Source organism: Chiloscyllium plagiosum, unplaced genomic scaffold, assembly GCF_037043375.1.
Source record: "Chiloscyllium plagiosum isolate Xiang-an unplaced genomic scaffold, Cpla_swu_hap1 HiC_scaffold_43, whole genome shotgun sequence".
Lineage (NCBI taxonomy): Eukaryota > Metazoa > Chordata > Chondrichthyes > Orectolobiformes > Hemiscylliidae > Chiloscyllium > Chiloscyllium plagiosum.
In genome coordinates, this window is record NW_028270181.1 from 19627629 (window position 1) to 19650601 (window position 22973).

General features: G+C 43.6%; 2 protein-coding genes across 16 annotated transcripts in view; one reads left to right on the forward strand and one right to left on the reverse strand.

Annotated features, from left to right (window-relative positions):
- rassf4a (Ras association domain family member 4a) overlaps positions 1-22973 on the reverse strand; it is a 269576-nt gene that overhangs the window by 40427 nt on the left and 206176 nt on the right. Inside the window, exon 1 of one of the 15 annotated variants that reach the window (XM_087982414.1) lies at positions 20379-20565. The exons of the other annotated variants lie outside the window; for them this stretch is intronic. Coding sequence (XP_087838540.1) covers positions 20379-20459 — 81 coding nt within the window. The 5' untranslated portion in view covers positions 20460-20565. Of the gene's footprint in view, positions 1-20378; positions 20566-22973 lie in introns of those variants that run through there. 15 annotated transcript variants of the gene reach the window in all.
- On the forward strand, positions 3983-16997 carry LOC148137447 (protein DEPP-like). Its single transcript, XM_087982422.1, has 2 exons — positions 3983-4126; positions 15470-16997. Exon 2 carries the CDS (start codon positions 15473-15475, stop codon positions 16202-16204), a length of 732 nt encoding a protein of 243 aa, XP_087838548.1. The 5' UTR covers positions 3983-4126; positions 15470-15472; the 3' UTR covers positions 16205-16997.

Sequence of the window (22973 nt, forward strand, 5' to 3'; positions counted from 1 at the left end):
TGGCTAGGTAGTTACTCAGGAACCATTAGATAAAGAAATCCAGGCATGTACTACCTAACTTTGCACAGTTTCCTCTGACATTCTCCTCCATTCGACTTCCATGACCACCATACCAGCCCGTGGCCCACCTACCCACCCGATCACCTCACCCCTGCTGCACTCCCTACCTGTCACCTCATCCACTTAGCTCACCCACTCTACTCAGTCACTCACTCATCAGTTCACTAACATTCACAGGGAAACTTACCTTATGGCAGTGAGTGCCATAAAAGGGAATGGGGAGAGAAGGATTTCTCCTCGAAGTTACAGGGGAACTCTCTGTGTGATGGTATTTCTGAAGAAATTGTGCTTAAAAACCCAGCCAGAAATGCAGAACAACATCAAGATGGGCAGAAGTTCAAATGAAATAGCAATCCAACAATAGTTAAGAGCTTTGCAGAAGATCTGGACTAATAGGTTCTTTTTAAAATCAAGTTAATATGTTAATCATGACATAAAGTCAAAATCAATTTTACCAAAACTGCCATTGCATTCATATGCAGTTTAGTCATACCGTCATACAGCATGGAAACAGACCCTTCACTCCAACCAGTCCATGCCAACCACAATCCCAAATTAAACAAGTCCACCTTCCTCTGTTTGGCCCAGACCCCTCTAAACACTTCTAATTCATATACTTATCCAAAAGGTCTTTTAAACATCGTAACTGGACCTGCATCCACCACTTCCTCTGGAAGGGCATTCCACACATGAACCATTCTCTGTAAAAAAAACTGCTCCCCATGTATTTTTAAAATGTTTTCCTGGCATCATAAAAATATGCCCCTAGTCTTGAAATCCCCCTCTCTAGAGAAAAGACACCTGCTATTCACCCTATCTCTCCCCCTCGTGATTTTCTACATCTCTATAAGGTCACTCCTCAACTTCCTACTCTCCAATAAAAAAGTGTCAGTCTATTCCTAATCTCTTTATAACTCAAACCCTCAATTCCCGGCCACATCCTGGTAAATTTTTTCTGAACCTTCTCCATTTTATAACATCCTTCCTGTAACAGGGTGACCAGAACTGAACACAGTTACTCCAGAAGAGGCCTCACCAATGTATGTGTAAAGCTATACAAGAGAAGCAGGTCTTCAGAAAACTGGATAAAGTCCTCCAGGGATCAATGGACTGTAACTGACTGATAAGTTAACAGAATTTGCAAAAGGCTTAATTTACAACCACATAGTATTAATGCCTAAAAGTTGTCATGGAAACAGCTACAACAACTGTGAAAATGGACAATCAATGCTCAACTTTCATTTGACTTTCAGATTTGAGACATTCATGGACTTGAAAATGGTTTTAAATGGATTCTGTTGACCTAAAATGGCTGCTGTGATCACCTGACAAACCCATATATCCCTCATGGAATGTACAAATACTGATTGCCACGGAATTGTCATGTTTAATCAAGAAGCACTTAAACTCAGTGAGATGTCAAAATATTTGTATTTCCTATTTTTCTTAATGTTTGAATTGTAAGTTCACACGCTGAAGGTGAAAGTCACTCTGTGGAGGAAAGGACCATACTTGAGATATACAAACAAACTATATTTTAGAAGCATATGTTACAGATACTGAATAAAGTCAGAATATAGAAAGACACACACACACAAAAGTAGGGATTTAAATTTCACTCTTGCAAGATCAAATTCTAAATAAAAGCTGTAAACTGCAACTGCCTTCACTTTCCTCTCTGTACAAGGTAATGCTCCTTCACCCTTGTGTATAAACTCATTACTTGTGTTTAATGTGATCATTGTCGTGTTTTCTCAGATTTAATAGGTAATAAGACACCACTTTCTTTCACTCTTGGAATTGGTTCTTTTTCAGTTTAGATTCAGTTGACCAAGTTTAATTGAAGTTCAGTAGCAATATGCCAGAAAATAAACCAAATATGAATTTTTAAGTATCAATGAACTACATTAAACACAAAAATTCACTTGAAGGATTTTGACTGTGACTCATTCTTTCTTTCCTCTCTCCCTTTGGAGATTTTGAAATTTTGTTGGGATATATTTCAGAGCTTCTAGTCATTGTACTTGTAGCCATTATTCACTTGCAAACTTTGTGACATGGAGATCAAACTTGCAATTAAAAGATTATATTACAGCAATACATGAAGCTGCATTCAAAGAACAGCCTTCACTACAAGTCTCTGGTTAGAAGCACGAAACTCTTGGTAATATCGCCCTGCCCACACCAGGTGTACTGGGGCTGGTCGAAGATCAGCTGCATGCTGGCTGGGACCAGCTTAACTCTGGACTTAGTGTAGGTCAAAACTGGAACCTTCCTAATCTAAGTCTGAACTACACAATGCATCAATCCATCTTTGGCTTCCTTCCAGTGTTTATTGCCTTAATCTTCATCTCTCCTTGAGACTGTGACAAGGCAGTGCTGCTATTTGTCCATGGCTGAGACTGGTCCCAGAGTGCCTGAGGGTTTAAGACCGGGGTCAAACCTTTTCCCAGTTCCTTTGAAGCTTTCGCAATGAGAGTCTTAGTTTTACGAGTACAGCTGAGGACATTGATGTGCACTGTACAGACACAGGGAGAGACTTACACATTGGGCTCTGTTTTACACTGCAGTTTGCTAGTAATGTCAACAAGAAACACAAAGCACACAAATACACACCAGTGGGAAGCATGCTAACTTTATTCACAACATAGTATACAACCGTTGGACAACTGGGAGACAGTCTCCCGTAGATATGACGGAGCAAATTACTGCAAATGGTGGAATCTGTACTGAAAACAAAAAGTGCTGGAGATCACGGCAGGTCAGGCAATATTCATGGGGAGACAGCAAGCTAATGTTTCAAGTCTAGATGACTTTTCATCAGAGCTGATTTGAAGTGTGGAGGGAGCAGTATTTACATGACACTGGGGGTGGGGGGGGGGGGGGGGGGAGGGGGTGGAGTGCTGGAGGAGAAAGGATGCTGATAGTGCAGATTAAATGTTTGGAATGTGAGAATGGCAGAAAAATGGTGCCAGACTGGAAAGAGCAGACAGTCCTGCTGGAGTAGGGGGAGGGCAGAGAGGACATGGTGACAGAGTAAAGCTAAATGAAAGGGAAGAAATGGGAGCTGGTTCACAATCTGAAAGTGTTGAACTCAATATTAAGTCCAGAAGAGTGTTAAGTGCCCAGTCTGAAGATGAGATGTTGTTCCTCCTGATAGCCATGTCCTCTGGAGGCTGACTGTTGGGACGGGCTTTGGAAGAGACATGCACTAGCCAAAAAGAGGGTCCGAGAGAAAACAGAGACCAGCAAATTGTACACCTTCCCAGCCCACTCTCCTCTTCAGTTAGCACTGCTGCCTCACAGCGCCAGGGACCCGGTGTCGATTCCACCCTCAGGTAACCTTCTGTGTGGAGTTTGCACATTCTCCCCGTGTCTGTGTGGGTTTCCTCCCAGGTGCTCCGGTTTCCTCCCACAGTCCAAAGATGTGCAGGTCAGGTGGATTCTCCATGCTAAAATTCTCCTGTAGTGTCCAGGGATATGCAGGCTAGGTGGATTAGCCATGGGAAATGTGGGGTTGGGAGAGGACTGGGTTTGGGGGGAGGGGGGATGTCCTTTGAAGGGCCTATGCAATTTTGATGGGTCAAATGGCCTGCCCGTGCAGTAGAGTAAATGAGGCAGATACTGCCAAACCAGAGCGGGATTCCTGAGCGCCACCAGGTAAGGTTTAGCACAGAGTTGACCACCAAGGTATAGACTCTAATCTTAAGAGACAGAAAACAGCCATACAACTTTCTGCACAAATTCCTGAGGCCACGGGGGTGCCCTTGAGAGAGTTCTTTGGCAAAGGAACACAAAGAAAACTCCACTCCAGGTTTTGCCAACTGCGTTTCACCGTGAGCCTTCAGAGGTCACTGCAGCACAGCTTTAAAAGCTGTTGCCACAGAATCAGGCACCTTTGCAGGAATGTACGTGGAGCAGATCCAACTACCGCCTGTCTCTCTGTGAATGGTGAATAATAGTTCGGCATTACGTGATTATTTCACATCAGGGGCATTTTTACATAAAAGTGCTGTTAAAGGTCAGACATCTCAGGGTGGAATAGAACTGAAAGCCTCTGATAACCGTAAGTTCTTTTCTTGAAAATGTATGGCTTGTCTGTGTAAATAGACCAGATTTATTTATAGCTGCTTTTCTTGTGCGCTCCTTTCAGCCTGTCCAGCAGCATGGCATATTCAGATGGACTGCTCTATTTAGATATATGAATGACAGAGTTGCTAAATAAATCGAGTACGATGGGTGACCTGAGGACATCACTGTTTTAGCAATGTTAGTTATTGGTTATTAGAAATATCGAGTCTGTATGGGAAAATGCTGATCAATCTCTTGACATGACGACTGATCAACAGAACTGTACCAATTTGATGAAAACATCGAGTTAAGAGTTAAGTAATTCTATGTAAGTAACAGATTTAAGCAAAAAAGACTGAACTTTTCTTTTGATCTGTAAGTGTTGACAGCCCTTATGTGGATATGCTTTGGACTAGAGGTTTATTTTTACAAATTTTATTTTTAATTTAAATACATTTAACCAATGTTAATTTTAATGGGTACTCTTAACAAAATCAGAAGCCCAGATGGGAGACTCCAGGTTTCTGATATCACAGTAAGATTCTGAATGTATTGCAGGATCTCAGCCTATGGAGCTAGCTGTGTTTGTATCTTTCCTCTTGAGGTGCACCTTTATGCCTCATTTATCGTTTGACGTCATGCTGGTTGACATGCAACAACTGAGCACAATTTGACAAAGTCTTACCCAGGTTAGAGGAAAAGTTGCATTGATTTTTGTGTTGCTAAAACAGATCAGAGTCATTAGCTGGCCCTGAACGTTTTACCAAATTGTATAGAGTTGTACAGCAACAAAGATGCACTTTGGCTGATCGAATCTGCACCAAAAAAAATCACCAAACTACGCTAATTCCACTTTCCAGCACTTGCGTCGAATGTTATGACATTTAAAGTGCTCATCCATGTACGTTTTACAGGTTGTCAGGTTTCCTGCCTCTATTACCCTCCCAGGCAGCATATTCCCACCACCCTCCGGGTGGAAAAAAGTTTCTTTTTTTATCCATCATATTCTGAAGTCACACAACACCAGGTAACAGTTATAGAGTCATCGCGATGTCCAGCGTGGAAACAGACCCATTGGTCCAACTCGTCCATGCTGACCAGATATCTCAACCTAATCTAGCCCCATTTGCAAGCACTTGGCCCATATCCCTCCAAACCCTTTCTATTCATTTACTCATCCAGATGCCTTTTAAATGCTGTAATTGTTCCAGCCTCCACCACTTCCTCTGGCAGCTCATTCCATACATGCACCACGCTCTGCATGAAAGAAGTTGCCCCTTAGGCCCCTTTTATATCTTTCCCCTCTCACCCTAAACCTATGCCCTCTAGTTCTGGACTCCCCCACCCCAGGATATTTACCCTACCCATGCCCTTCATGATTTTATAAACCTCTATAAGATCACCCCTCAGCCTCTGACACTCCAGGGAAAACATCCCCAGTCTATTCAGCCTCTCCCTATAGCTCAAACCCTCTAACCCTGGCCACATCCTTGTAAATCCTTTGAGTCCAACAGATTTATTTGATATTACAAGCTTTCAAAGCACTGTTCTGAAAGCTTATGATTTCAAATGAACCTGTTGTATGAAAACCTGGAGTCGTGTGACTTCTGACCTTGTCCACCCCAGTCGAACACCAGCACCGCCACATCATGGCTACCGTCATATTGGTTTCCGATTTGCTTACAGATTAAGATGAGACAAGTTTTGCTTGAGAAGTTTAACTTAATTCATAAATTTGTTTGTTAAAACGAAATCAAAGAAATGCTAACTCTCAGCAAGATGGAAAGCCACATGGTGTTTACCCAAGGATTGATCCTCAGTGGTTTTCATGGTTGGTTGTTTTCAGTAAAACATGGCTTTTTTCGTTTGGAGCTGGTGTACTTGATCACAGCTTTCATGTCCTCCGTGGGCAGCAGCAGGCTCACACTGGTCTGGATCTCCGGTGAGGTGAGCTGATGGTTCTTTGCTCTTGTTATCATGGACCAGATGGGAAGCCTCTCCCAAAGTGCACTCAAAAATATCACTGACGAACAACTTCAAGATGCTCATGGCCTTGGTGCAGATGCTGGTGTTCGGGTGAACCTGCTCCATCACTTTGCAGATATAGATGGGGTAACTTTCTTTCCTAAACTTTCTCCTCTTTAGAATTAGAATCCCTACTGTGTGAAAACAGGCCCTTTGGTCCAACAAGTCCACACTGACCCTTTGAAGAGCACCCAACCCACACCCACTCCCCCACATTTACCCCTGACTCCATTTACCCCTGACTCTTGCACCTAACCTATACATCCTTGAACACTACGGGCAATTTAACATGGCCAATTCACCTAATCTGCACATCTTTGAATCGTGGGAGGAACCCAGACGAAACCCACACAGACACGGGGAGAATATGCAAACTCCACACATACAGTCACCCAAAGCTGGAATCTAACCCCGGCCCCTGGTGCTATGAGGCAGCAGTGCTAACCACTGAGTCACCATGCCGTCCCCTCTTATAGTGTCATACAGCATAGAAGCAGACCCTTCAATCCAACCAGTCCATGCCAATCATAATCCCAAACTAAACTAGCCCCACCTGCCTGCTCCTGGCCCATATCCCCCCCAAACCTCTCTTATTCATACACTTATCCAAATGTCTTTTAAACATTGTGATTGTGCCCACAGCCACCATTCTCCCTGGAAGTTCGTTCCATAGATGAACCACTAAAAAAAATTACATTTTGTGGCTTTTTAATAGCTTTCTCCACTCCCCTTAAAAAATATGCTCCCTAATCTTAAAATCTCCCACCCTTGGGAAAAGACACCTGCTATGCATCTTATCCATACCCCTCATGATTTTAGAAACCTCTATAAGGTCACCCCTTAACCTCCTATACTCAAGTGAGAAAGGTCCTTGCCTATCCTGCCTCCCTCCATAACTCAAACCCCCTTTTCCTGGCAACATCCTGGTAAATCTCTTTTGAACCCTCTCCTCTTTGCTGGCGCTCTCTTGGTGCCCTTCTTGGCAATTTGTCCTTTCTTTTCCTCAACCATGATGACAGATAACAATCTTGGAAAGTGAATGACACTTAGTACCAACTGCCAGCTAAAAAACAGGATGCCTGTTCAAAGTAGTGGGCTTTCCACTTTAAGTCATCAACTGACACCCCGACATGTGATTCAAAGGTGGTGAAAAGCTACAGTGAGAGAGAATCTCATGAAGGCAGGTAAAGCGGATTTGTTAAACAAGTGTAAACCAGAGTAATATGCCGAGTTATACTCAAATTGCACTCCTTAAAACCATTGCTCATATTTCAAAACTCTTGTTACAGGGAACGAACATGATAAACTTCGAAATTTTTGTAAATGCAGTTTTGAAATCTACCATTTCACTTCAAAATGTACCATGTGGTTAAATCAGAATCCTGTCCTTCACTTAAAGGAGTAAGAGCTGCCCTTAAACCCACTGGCAACACAGGCTCACTTCTGAAATTCCAGCCATTGTCAGTCCAGAGTCTCAAGCTGGGATGGATTGAAATGGGAAGCACAAGTGTTCCACAAAACATGACAAAGAACAGTGCCACATAACTGGAAACACTTCTGAAGTCATGCAAAAAAGCAGAAAGTCATCCAACAACTCACCCATGTCACAAGGAATAATGCAGGAACTGGAAAATGAAAGGAAGGGGGTGCCGGGGAAAGGAATGCAGGGAAGGATACAGTGCAGGAGAAACACAACAGGTCTGGCATAAACTGTGCAGAGAAAGCAGAGTCAATATTTTGTGAAGTGTTTTGAAATTTTGTTTTCTCTGCACAGATGCTGCCAGACCTGCTGAGTTCCTCCAGCAATTTCTGCTTTTGTTTCAGATTTCTTGTATCTGCAGTTCTTTGTTTTATTTTAGGATACAATGCAGATTGTGCTGAATGACAGCGTGGCTAATGTAAGCTGCTTAGTATCTTGAGAGCAGTTAAGATGTTTGTTTCCTAATTACAGCGACAGCATGTAGCATCAGTAATCCATGACCTGTATTAGCTGAATAGAATTGCTAATTATTAACTCTGATGCTTTTGTAGAAGGAAACAACTACAAAACTTCCATCGCGAGACATTCTTTTAAATACAAAACTTTTCAGATAAATGTTTAATTGCAACTCAGGAGTGTAAACTGTATTCACATACAGTCACCTGAGAAGTGTGATGTAAACATTTCACAAGAAGTCCTTCCTCTGATGAACTTGGTTATACAACTGACCAGAATCCCCAAAGCCAGCATGTTACCCTCTGCTCTTTCTAATATTGGCACAGTTCCGGCTCAAATCACTTCTTTGACAACATAGTAATATAAAAGTTAGACACAGAGTGATTTTGCTCACTGACCAGGCTTCAGTGTTTTATCACATGGACATAGAATGCGCAGGAATGATGGAAGTGAAAAACTACAGGGAAGCACAATTAGAGAGAGAATGGGATCGAGACAATTAAAGGGAACAATAGGGAAAAAAGGCTGTACAGGCAATGGGAAAACCTCCAATCTCAGCCTATTATTGACAGATCATAGAATCACAGAATCCCTACAGTGTGGAAATAGGCCATTTGGCCCAACAAGTCCACACCGACCCTCCGAAGAGAAACCCACCCAGACCCATTCCCCTACCCTATTACTCTACATTCACCCCTGACTAACGTACCGAACCTACATATCCCTGGACACTATAGGCCATTTAGCATGGCCAATTCACCTAAGCTGCACACCTTTGGATTGTGGGAGGAAACCAGAGCATCTGGAGGAAACCCACACAGACACGGGGGGGGGGGGGGGGGGGGAAATGTGCAAACTCCACACACACAGTCACCCAAGGCTGGAATTGAACCCGGGTACCTGGCGCTGTAAGGCAGCAGCGCTAACCAATGAGCCACCAGATATGAAAAGGAAACTGGGAAGTAAAACCAATCAGCCTATTGGAAATTGTGAACAAGTGTGAAAAGTTACAAATAACGCAACACTGCAAAAATGGAAAATGAGATTAGGTTTTACATTAAGATCATACGAGATAGGATCAGGTGGGGGTACTCTCCTAATCAACAAGACCATGGATGATCTTCTCCCTCGACTCCACTTTCCCACATTATCTTCATATTTCCTCATTCCCTTTAGTTTTGATTATCTATCACCCTTGGTTTTGAATCTGTTCAATCACTGAGCTTTGACGGCTCGCTGAGATAGTGAACTTTAAAGGTTCATGACAACCTCAGTGATGAGATATTTCACAACTGTTCCGAGACCGTAACTCCAACTTCTATAACCTCCTCATACCCTCCACACCAAACTATACCCTTCTACACTCTCATCGCCCCTTATACACTCGACATCAAACTATACCCTTCCACACCACCATCGCTCCTCATACTCTACACCAAACTATACGCTTCCGCATCCCCATCGCTCCTCATACTCTACACCATACCGTACCCTTGCGAACCCCCATCACACCTCATGCTCCACACCATACCGTACCCTTCTGCATCCCCATCGCTCCTCATATTCTACACCATACCGTACCCTTGTGCGTCCCCATCGCTCCTCATACTCTACACCAAACTATAGCCTTCCGCATCCCCATCGCTCCTCATACTCTACACCATACCATACCCTTCTACACCTCCATAGATTCTTATATAATCGATACCACACTATACCCTTCCACACCCCCATCGCCCCTTATACACTCTACACCAAACTATACCCTTCATACCCCCTTCACCCCTTATACACTCTACACCAAACTATACCCTTCATACCCCCTTCACCCCTTATACACTCTACACCAAACTATACCTTTCCACACCCCCATCGCCCCTATACACTCTACACCAAACTGTACCATTCCACACACCCATCTCCACTTTACACTCTACAATAAATAGATACCCTTCCACACCCCCTTCGCCCTTTATACACTTTGCACCAAACTATACCCTTCTACACCCGTATCACACCTTATATACTTAACACCAAACTGATACCCTTCCACACCCCTATCCCTCTTTATGCACTCGACACCAAACTCTATCCTTCCACACCCCATCGCCCGTTATACACTCTACACAAAACTGTATCCTTCCACAACCCCATCACCCCTTATACACACTACACCAAACTGTACCCTTCCACACCCCCATCACCCCTTATACACTCTACACCAAACTATACCCTTCCTACCCCCTTCACCCCTTATACACTCTACACCAAACTATACCCTTCATACCCCCTTCACCCCTTATACACTCTACACCAAACTATACCTTTCCACACCCCCATCGCCCCTATACACTCTACACCAAACTGTACCATTCCACACACCCATCTCCACTTTACACTCTACAATAAATAGATACCCTTCCACACCCCCTTCGCCCTTTATACACTTTGCACCAAACTATACCCTTCCACACCCCTATCACCCCTTATATACTTAACACCAAACTGATACCCTTCCACACCCCTATCCCTCTTTATGCACTCGACACCAAACTCTATCCTTCCACACCCCATCGCCCGTTATACACTCTACACAAAACTGTATCCTTCCACAACCCCATCACCCCTTATACACACTACACCAAACTGTACCCTTCCACACCCCCATCGCCCCTTATACACTCTACACCAAACTATATCCTTCCACACACCTATCGCCCCTTATACACTCTACACCAAACTGTATCCTTCCACACCCCTATCGCCCCTTATACACTCTACACCAAACTGTATCCTTCCACACCCCTATCGCCCCTTATACACTTTACATCAAACTATACCCTTCATAGCCCCATTGCCCGTTATACACTCTACACCAAACTGTACCTTTCCATACCCCCATCCCTCCTTATACACTCTACACCAAACTCTATCCTTCCACACCCCATCGCACCTTATATACTCTACACCAAACTGATACCCTTCCACACCCTTAGACACTCCACAACAAATTGTACCCTTCCATACCCCCATCGCCCCTTATATACTCTACACCAAACTGTATCCTTCCACACCCCCATCGCCTCTTATACACTTTACACCAAACTATACCCTTCCACACCATTTCCACTTCTACACTCTACACCAAACTATACCCTTCCACACCCCCATCCCTCCTTATACACTCCACACAAAACTGCACCCTTCCACACCATCGACCCTTATACACATTACACCAAACTGTATCCTTCCACACCCCCATCGTCCCTTTTACACTCTACACCAAGCTGTACCCTTCCACACTCCCATCGCTGCAATACATTCGACACCAAATTATACCCTTCCACACTCCCATCGCCCCATATACACTATACACCAAACTGTACCCTACCACACCCCCATCGCCCCATATACACTATACACCAAACTGTACCCTACCACACCCCCATCGCCCCATATACACTATACACCAAACTGTACCCTACCACATCCCCATCGCCCCATATACACTATACACCAAACTGTACCCTACCACACCCCCATCGCCCCATATACACTATACACCATAAGACCATAAGACCATAAGACATAGGAGTGGAAGTAAGGCCATTCGGCCCATCAAGTCCACTCCGCCATTCAATCATGGCTGATGCGCATTTCAGCTCCACTTACCAGCGTTCTCCCCGTAGCCCTTAATTCCTCGAGACAACAAGAATCTATCAATCTCGGCCTTGAAGACATTTAGCGTCCCGGCTTCCACTGCACTCCGTGGCAATGAATTCCACAGGCCCACCACTCTCTGGCTGAAGAAATGCCTCCGCATTTCTGTTCTGAAATGACCCCCTCTAATTCTAAGGCTGTGTCCACGGGTCCTAGTCTCCTCGTTTAACTGAAACAATTTCCTAGCATCCACCTTTTCCAAGCCATGTATTATTTTGTACGTCTCTATTAAGTCTCCCCTTAATCTTCTAAACTCCAACGAATACAATCCCAGTATCCTCAGCCGTTCCTCATATGTTAGACCTGTCATTCCAGGGATCATCCGTGTGAATCTCCGCTGGACACGTTCCAGTGCCAGTATGTCCTTCCTGAGGTGTGGGGACCAAAACTGGACACAGTACTCCAAATGGGGCCTAACCAGAGCTTTATAAAGTCTTAGTACCCTATCACACCCCCATTGCCCCTTATACACACTACACCAAACTGTACCCTTCCACACCCACATCCCTCCTTATACACTCTACACCAAACTGTACCCTTCCACACCCCCATCGCCCCTTATACACACTACACCAAACTGTACCCTTCCACACCCCCATCCCTCCTTATACACTCTACACCAAACTGTACCCTTCCACACCCCCATTGCCCCTTATACACTCTACACCAAACTGTACCCTTCCACACCCCCATCGTCCCTTAATCACTCTACACGAAACTATAGCGTTCCACATCTCCATCGCCCCTTATGCACTCTACACAAAACTGTACCCTTCCACACCCCCATCGCCCCCTATACACTCTACACTAAACTGTACCCTTCCACACTCCCATCGCCCCTTATACACGGTACACCAAACCCTGTACCCTTCCACACCCCCATTGCCCCTTATACACTCTACACCAAACTGTACCCTTCCACACCCCCATCGTCCCTTATACACTGTACCCTTCCACACCCCCATCTCCCCTTATACCACTACACCAAACTGTACCCTTCTACACCCCCATCCCTCCTTATACACTCTACACCAAACTGTACCCTTCCGCACCCACAACGCCCCTTGTACAGTCTACACTAACTCTATCCTTCCACACCCTCACGGTTCCTCATATACTCTGTGTCCATTCACCCACCATACATTGTGCATTGACCAATGCACCTTGTATTGACAATATGAAGCATTTTTGAAAAACAAAACATGCATTTTTTTAAAGAAAAACATTCATTCATGTAAATCAATTTGGGTAATGAAAATGTCAAGGCAGAAACTGGAAGCATTGGAAGCCTCAATCTTGTGTAAATAAACATTGTGAAATTAACAGAATAGCTCAGAGAGCTGGAACGATTAAGCAAGAAATGTTTCCGTCGGGGGCAGCTGTTCCAGTCAGCCCTCATTCTCTTATCATCCCTTCCTCCAGGACACCTTGCCCCCGAATTTCCCAGTAATCCTCTTTTTATTCTTCACTCTCTCGCCTTAGTTCTCAGATTCCAGACTTCCTTAACTCTTGTGATTCCTGATCTACTAAAGCATCCAGCCCATATATCAGTAGCAACACTGGGTGGTCAGGAGTTTGTCAGGTCACCAAGGTAGATGCTGCTGTGAGTAACAGCACTGAACAGGGGGTAAGGTGCATGGGATTAGAACATTTTTATTATGGGCAGTTTTGTAAAGCAATGATGCTCTGGGGCAAGTCAGTGTTGCGCTGAGATCTTAGCACACATAAGCCCGAATGTGCATATGGAAGAAAACCAATGTTGACTTCAGGCATATGTGAAGGATCCCACATTTGTCCTGAACTGCTCTACTACTATCTGTACATCATGGATAGTGCACTTCCCGACAGAAGTGTGCATGAGATTCCTACCCATCATTCTGGAGCCCATATTGCCTCAGTTCTAGGTCAACTTCTCTGTCCTATATTGCCTCAGTTCTAGGCCAATATCTCTGACGGTGCAGCACTCTGCAGTATGGCACTGAAACATCAGTCTGGATGGGCTACTTGTCTCTGGAGCAGGTGTAAAAGCCTTAGTATTCTAAATCAGAGCCAAGACTAGGCCATACTGATCTAGGTCACTTTTAATCAAAGCGAACCGTTTGTTTTTTTTTTAAATGAGAGATGGTAGTGAAGAGGGGAATAAACAGACATTAATGGCAGAAATGAAATTAATGAACTGCAGCTTGCTCAATGCAATTAAAACTGGACCATTGTGTTTTTTTCTGAACATCCTGTTAACTGGAAAACAAGCAAGAGAATAGCAGCCTCCACCAACTGAAAGCAGAACGGAATCGTACTCTCGGGGAAACGCAAAGCTGCTTTTTCTTTCATTGCTCAACAGCACCTGCCAGCAGTCAGGTGGACACTGTGTGGTCTGTATTTGTAGGTAGACTGCCGAGGCTATACCAGACTAATCTACATCCTGCCAGCCATCTTCCATGGTTTATTATCCTTTCATTAATTCTGGCACATTGAGAGTAGGTCAAAATACATTGTGATTTCATGACAAGTCATGGCAGCATTTCAAAGGGACCAATTGGTTATAATGCTGGATATAGAGCAGCACAGAGATCAGGACTGTATGGGAAGCTACAAGCGAAATATAAATTGTCACTTGGTAGTACAGGCAGAGTCATACAGCACAGACAGACTCTCCAGTCCAACTCATCCAAGTCGATCAGGTTTCCCAAACTAAACTAGTCCCATTTGTCTGTGTTTGGCCTACACCTTTACTATTCATACACCTGTCCAAATGTCTTTTAAATGTTGTAACTGCATCTGCATCTCCCACTTCCTCTGGCAGTTCATTCCACGTATGAACCACCCTCTGCGTGAAAAAGTTTCTAAACAGGTCCCTTTCAAATTTTTCTCTTCTCACCTTAAACCTATGTCCCCCTACTCTGGGGAAAAGACCTTGGCTATTCACCTTAAATGTGATGATGAGGTGCCAGCATTGGACTGGGCTGGACAATGTCAGAAGTCACATGACAACAGTTTATAGTCCAATTGAAGTTCATCTGATGAAGGGGCAGCATTCCAAAAGCCTGTAATTTCAAATAAATTGGACTATAACCTGGTGTAGTGTGACTTCTGGCCCTGTCCGTCTTATCTACCCCCTTCATGATTTTATAAACCTCTACATCTTGAGTATTGCTGAAAAAAGACATCTTGTCAAAGCTTTCATCTTGCACTCATCAAGACAGTTTGCAAGAGTTAGAGTCTGCTTTCCGACCAATCAGTAATATCCTCACATGCAATATAAATGTTGGTTCGTCCCTTGAATTGGTATTCTTGCAAATAATCCTGATGAGTGCAAAATCAAAATCTCTTGACAATGTGTGTCCTTTTTCAGCAATACTCAAGAAATATACATCCAGCTTTATGTTTCAGATCTAGATCCATTTCCTATTTTGGTTTCTGTTTTCATTTCCCAAATTTCCAGCATTCACACTATTTTTTTACTTTAGTTCATCTTAAATGCACAAGTACACAAGATGCAGGCTTATTACTTGAAGGAATTCTGAAATAAATAATAATTGTTGAGGTTTTGTAGACTACAGTAATAAATTGATGAAATGCATAGTATATTGTGGGCGAAGGTGATAGTTTAGATCTGGAATTCAATTTGTTTGTTCTTTCTGCCTAATTGTGTGCTAGGAAATGAAGGTGAAACAGCTGACTCCAGTGGACCACTTACCCACAATCTTCGAAACGCATGATGAAGGGTATCACGACACTCTGTACAGTAAAGGTTCAGGTCTCAGCAGTGACTGCCATTCTCCTCAAACTCAGGATGACTACCTGAAATCTATCTGCCAGCTGGCACAGCCCACCTTCCTCTTTGACACTTCTTCAAAGACCCAGAACGCAGGTTATGCAAACACTTTGCCCAACTCTGCGAAACAGACCATCAGCCATAGACACAAGGCTGAGCTTCTTTCCCCTGTATCTCTACAGAGAAGCAGCAAAAAAGACAATTGTTTTGTGTGTGCGTTGGCGGATGCTTTCTCTCTGGACACAATTACTATTGCAGTGAGCAGCAGTCAGACGCCGAGTAATAACGCAGACCCATTTTCATGGCTCTTTGGGCGATCACATATAGAAATCCACGGAAGAATTAACCGACAATTTCCACAGCAATGTTCTCTGCCTGTTTATACCACTGAAGCCAAAAGTTCCAGGAAGACACACTGGCTCTCACTTGATCACATGATCATGGCAGAAAATGGCCTTCACAGAAAACATGGCAAGATCCCATCAACAGGATGCTCCACCAATATTAGGAAAGGAAAGCCTGTGTCTTCTGAACACTTGTTCCATTATCATCGAGCTGGTAACGAACAGGGCAATGCTTCCAATTGCAATAGCGATTCCAACAATTCTCGAACATAGAAAGATCCAAGGTTCTGTAAGTCTTAGGCACTATCAACTTCAAAGCAAAAAGAACTGAGCAACTTTCACTCTCCAGTCAAGGTCATCGGTTCAATGAAGAGAAAGGCATCTCTATTCCTCTCAGTTATCATTACTACATTCCCATTAGGAATCTAGATTGAATGCGTCACAACCAAAGAAATTCCATTTGAAATTAATTTGTTGTCTTAGCCCCAGTTCTGAGCAAAATGTGGACACAGCTCCTAATTTCGGCACCTCACCCATTTTTCAAATTATCCTATCTCAATTGCTCCACTTTCCCTCATGTATGTTGTCTTTATGCTCAGGGCTCCCTGCAAACCCCTTTAGGAGTGAGCCTTGAAGTATATAATTATCTAGATACACTGCCCTCTTTACCAACGGGAATCCTGACTGCACAGTATACTGGGAATCAGCTGTCTTCCTGAAGCAGTGGAGACTCTCAACATTCCACCAAAAATCCAAATATTTGAAGACTCCACAAACCTAATAAGTTAAAAATCATTTCCTGATGTAAGTTTAATCTAAAGGGTAGGATTGGAAACCTGCAGCGTTGTTTGGTTTAACATGCACCTAATGTTATTCCAATGGACAATACAGTCAAGCAGGGTGAAAAATGTGTTGCACCAAATCTCATGGTTTTCCCAATGGTTGGATCGAGTTAAAATTGACTCCACCTACCCAGCATTCACTCTGTTGGAACAGACAGTCTTACCTGATGGCAGACTCTGTTGGTTTCTGTTTAACCAGGCATATATTCAGCCTGCTTTGAGTTGGCAGGTACAAAATGGAGTTTCATTATGAATGCTTGGCTGAATTCCAAGACTCTTGTTGGTTTGTAAGTCATTTTTATTCAGGTTAAAGGGGACTTTTAGCTTTATTTAATCAATAGTTCCTAAGCTTGTAATAACCTTTGAAATGACTTTTCACTATTTGTTTGTTTAGTCAAGTTGGATATTAAGAAGATTAAAGCTTTTCTTGATGGAATTATGACTGGCTGTGTTTAACTGCTTTATTAACTTGTTAGCCATTCTTCTCAAAAGATGATGAGTGCCTATTTACTTATTCTGCCAGTTTAGGACAATTTCAAATGTCTCTGTTATTGTAGAATTAATCGGTTTTGTACCCCATGGACATTAAATGAATATGAAAATCAAACCACTGGGTGTCTTACACACATTAATATTTGACTCTCCATATTGTAGAATGGGGAAGGACATGTTCTCCATTGGAAAGATTATTCCAGTGCATCTAAACACTTTCACAATTTACTGGCCAATTTAATAATCATTCATCTTTTCAGAACAAAGCTTTATCATTGATCACTGCAATAAAATGTTCTTAAATTATTATGAATCATATACAAATATGGCAGGCGATCAGCAGCACTTCTAAACTTACCTGTCAGAAGCTTCTCCCAGGAGAAAGTGAGGACTGCAGATGCTGGAGATCAGAGCTGAAAATGTGTTGCTGGAAAAGCGCAGCAGGTCAGGCAGCATCCAAGGAGCAGGAGAATAGAAGCTTCTCCCCCCCAAGATTAGGTATTCCCCACAGTGTGTGACTCATCTGAGAATCAATGTCTCCTGTAAAAGCCCGCTCAACTCCATCAAAGTGTCATGGCATTTGACATGCTCGTGGAGTGGGGAAGGGTAGGATTGGAGACCACTGTCATAAAAATCCCGAAAGGTGAGAATGAGGATTCCTGGAGTCAAGTCCTGTCTGCCATTTTTAAACACGCCCTGCTTCTGTTCTGAATTGGACAGAGGCATGAATATCTCCCCCAGCGTACAGAAGCTTCAGTTCCCATTTGGTTTGCTACCTATTCTCAGGTCTGTCCTCTCACGTTCAGAATGTGGCATAACATGGACTTTGAATTGTGTTCAAGTGGCAAAAAGAAGTTGGAAATCATTGAATATCTCACCTCCAAAATCAGTCAGTGCTGGTGCTTTCTTTTAAGTACAAAGTTTGCACTTCCGATTTATTAAAAAAACTAAAATGAGTTCCATTCGTATCCTCCTCTCTCAGCTGTCTATCTGGTGCACCTTTTGGGAACAATGTAAGGCACTGGTAACATTTAGCCACAAGATGGTGCTCAATCTCCATTTCCCATCTCAAAGTACAGCACATCCACAATGTGGAAAAGGTTTGTGCATTTGGAATTTGTCAAACAAATGGAGTGGTTTACACAATTAATAAAATGATGAAAAACATGAAAAAAAGAACTCCTTCCTTGACATGTTACAGAATACTTTAAAATGAGCATCCGGCTCAGTCAAAGATCACACAGTGCCATTGGTCCCAGCTGGAGTTCCAGCCAAACCTCATTCCTTGCCTTTACAGCTGACCCACCAAACATATCCTGGGATTCCTTTCTCCCTTCCAAAGTCAGGAGATTATGTACCTGAAAGGGAGGAAAGAGGTTGAACTAATGGGCAAAGAACAGGGGAATGGAGTTAGATTAGATTACATTCCCTACAGTGTGGGGACAGGCCCTTCGGCCCAACCAGTCCACACCGACCCTCCGAAGAGTAACCCACACAGACCCATTTCCCTCTGACTAATTGACCTAACACTGTGGGCAATTTAACATGGCCAATTCACCTGACCGGCACATCTTTGGACTGTGGGAGGAAACCAGAGCACCTGAAGGAAACCCACGCAGCCACGGGGAGAATGTGCAAACTCCACACAGTCACCCGAGGCTGGAATCGAACCTGGGACCCTGGCGCTGTGAGGCAGCAATGCTAACCATTGAGCCACCATGCCGCCCAATTTGGAAAGTTATTTGGAGAGCTCATATGGAGAACTTGTACCAAGATGATGGATCAAATGGCCTCTTGCACTACAAAACTTGACGATTTTGTGCCACCAAAGAATATGTTTTGCATTTGTAATATTGTACTCCATCAGTGCGAACATAACAATTGAATTACCATTTCAAAAAGCCAAAACAAATCACATCGCTTGACTGTCCTCCTTGAGTTTGAATGTGTATTTTCGTGACTACAAGTGGCTGACCTCTTGGTCCTTATCCAAGATCACTGATATAATTTGGATGGCTACTTCTTGTTTGAAAACACATTCAAAGATCCTGAGAAATGTTTTGTAGAGTCGGAATGGCTGCATTCCAATATGCTTCAGTGGGATAGTTGCAGAGGAACTGCTGGAAAGTTTCTATACAATGTGTTGGTTTTAGTTCGCCACATTATCATTGCTTAACTTTCGATTCTGATTTTCTCTTGTCTTGCAAGGGTTACGTGTACAGCTGGAGTTTGCATAGTTCCTTCATTTCATTAACAACAAAACGGTTTGATTTTTTTGACTTATTTATTGTCATGTGTATCTTGTTAAACCATACAGTGAAAAGTATTGCCATTCTACCGTGCGATCTTAAAACACAGGAAAAGTAAACCAAAACATGGAATGTAAAGGGAGAAAAATGTGGAAATAAAAAAACGTTACACTCCTTCGTGTTACGTGCTCTGGTTTCGGCCATGGGCACAAGTCCCTGTCACCACGACGCCACCCACTGGAACGAAATTTGTCAATCTTCCGCGCCATCTTTGGCACAGTGGTTAGCACTGCTGCCTCACAGCGCCTGAGACCCGGGTTCAATTCCCGCCTCAGGCGACTGACTGTGTGGAGTTTGCACGTTCTCCCCGTGTCTGCGTGGGTTTCCTCCGGGTGCTCCGGTTTCCTCCCACAGTCCAAAAGATGTGCAGGGTTAGGTGAATTGGCCACGCTAAATTGCCCGTAGTGTTAGGTAAGGGGTAAATGTAGGGGTATGGGTGGGTTTCGCTTTGGCGGGTCGGTGTGGACTTGTTGGGCCGAAGGGCCTGTTTCCATACTGTAATGTAATCTAATCTAAACCTCCACTGAAGTAACCGGAGCCATCTTGGTTTCACACTTGATGACGAAACCAGAATAAAAAAACCCCACGGAAATAAAGGAACAAGGCCAAAAGGAATTAGAAATGTCCAGATATTAAAGCTTTATTTAAGTTTATCTCCACGCGGGTGCCTGGGCCAAGCCATAGCCTGGAGTCTCAGGAGGATCTGGGAGCCTGATACTGCCTTCGGTCTGCCCCTGCCGCGGCCACCACTTCCCATTCTAAACTAACGGTGTCCCGGAACATGCTCAGACAGGGCCCACTTACAGACTCTGATTGCTGGATCCCGGAACATGCTCCATCACTAATGCCTCTGATCACCGGATCTCTCACTGGTTCCCAGAACATGCTGGAGCAGGGTTCACCCACGGCCTCCGATCACTGAATCCCTCGCTGGATCCCGGAACGTGTCAGGGGGCAGGGCCCATTGCCAATGCCTCGCCGAAGCAAAAAGGCTTGAAACCAAAAATAAAGAAAAAGGCAAAAAGAAAGAGAAAGAAAGAAAGAAAAAAAGGGGGGGATAGAAGCAAACAAGCTCAGTAGCAGTGCTGTTACTCCACGACCATTTTGGTTGGTCTTGGTTGCTTCGAACTCCACATTCTAGCCCCTCCTTGTCGAGCGCAGGATGCATTTGAAAAATCTTCTTCTTGTTCCTCCCTCCCTCCCTCCTCCCTCTCTGTCCCGAAGTGGAATGTTCAATTACAGTAAGTACAGCGTACTTCAACCCTGGGATCAGGAGATATCTGTACAATCACACTCTCAACAGCTGTATAAACATTCAGAATTCCTATTGGATTGAGCTCACATACGCATTTACTCTTTCACTGAAATTGTCTAATAAAGGAATGATGGCGAGTGTGGGAATTGATGGTTTGACCCTGGCAATTCACTAGACCGTCTAGTTTTGGGGACACCTTCCAAACACTGTGAATTTGAAGGTTTAACCTGAACCCAATGTACAGAATTGTTCTGTATGTTGATGGTGACATCAGATGTTTTGTCCTAAGCCTGGGTAGTTTTGGATCATCGGGAGCGCATTGAGCGTACTTGACTTTTCATCTCTCCTTGCCCGACTTCCTTATTACTGATTCTAGGGTGATTCAATAAACATAGGGATAGCATTAAGGGTTTGTGCGCCATAATTCAGTTCCTGTGTGACAGAACTTTCCACACATTAGCACTCTCATACAAAGTGGTTCGATTCCTCCTTTGAAGATCTGTTTCCTCTGAATCCACATGGAAATAGCAATGATCACTGTGAAGAATCCAAAACAATCTTTAACAAAAACCCAAATTGCTTAAGAAATCCAGCAGCATCTGTGGGCAGAAAGCTTTCTCTCCACCGATACTGCCAGATCTGTGGAATTTCACCAGCAATTTCTGTTTTTGTTTTAGATTTCCAGCGTCCTTATTTCTTTGGTATTTTTCTCTTGCACAGACCAAGACAATCTTTGCTGTCATCATCAATCGATATGAAGACAGATCAATCTGGAGAAAACCTACCAGCACTAATTTGGGCTTCGGTCAACCAATGCCAAACCACCAGTGTAATACTACCCACAACGTACAAGATATACTTGTCAAAAGGGTTTTTTTAAAATATTGGCAAAATGCCTACTAAACATGAAAGATGCTTGCGTAAACGCTGAAACTCCCCTTGTGGTCACACTCACCTCTGGAATGTAAGCCTTGAGTTCATATTTGGACCAAATTTAATATGGTATCTGGAGCCAATAATCAGTTTTAAACGTACTGGCTTGTTTTGGTTGTGTTTCAGAATTCTTGTCCTTCTTTGAAAGATCCACATGTGGAACTCTTCTGAAACTCAAGTAACTTATATTAACTGGGCGTCAGTCTTTGCTTCTTTTCATATCATAGAACGCCTACAGTGTGGAAACAGGCCATTTGGCCCAACAAGTCCACAGTGACCCTCCGAAGAGTAATCCACCCAGACCTATTCTCCTACATTTACCCATGACTAATGTACCAAACCTACACACTACGGGAAATTTAGCATGGCCAATTCACCTAACCTGTGCATCTGTGGATTGTGGGAGGAAACCGGAGCACCCGGAGAAACCCACGCAGACTAGGGGAGAATGTGCAAACTCCACGCAGTCACCCGAGGCTAGAATTGAACCCAGGTCCCTGGTGCTGTGATGCAGCAGTGCTAACCAGTGAGCCACAGAAATGTACAGCACGGAAACAGACCCTTCGGTCCAACTTGTCCATGCCAACACTTGGCCCATATCCTCTAAACTAAATCCCTCATATATCTGTCCAGATGTATTTATTTCTTTTCATTTGTTTCCATATTTTCCACGCAGTTACATCCACTCCCACACATGCTAATCTGTTTTGCTTCTTATCTTCTTTCTAGATTAAAGACCTGTTGAATACCCTACTTACCCCTTTTCACTAGGCCATTGGTTCACTGTGTTGCGTTTTGGATTCTGTTTGCTGGTATTGGATACCAATTCATTACAAGTGATTGTAAAATGCTGATCCCTGTTACGATTTATCTTCTTCATTGAGCGATACAGACATTATCACTGTTGAGAACTGTTGTGGAACATGAAGATTCATTGCTGGAAAGTAGAGATATAGAGATGTGCAGCATGGAATAGACCCCTCGGTCCAACTTGTCCAACCAGATATCCTAAATTAATCGAGTCCCATTTTGCCAGTATTTGGCCCAAATTCCTATAAACCCTTCCTATTCATATACCCATCCAGGTGCCTTTTAAATGTTGTGATTGTACCAGCTTTCATCACCTCCTTTGACTGCTCATTCCATACACGTACCACCCTCTGCGTGAAAAAGTTGCCCCTGAGGTCCCTTTTATATCTTTCCCCTCTCAC

Excerpts from the sequence above, each read along its gene's own strand:
- LOC148137447 (XM_087982422.1), top strand. The coding sequence starts at position 15,473 with ATGAAGGTGAAACAGCTGACTCCAGTGGACCACTTACCCACAATCTTC.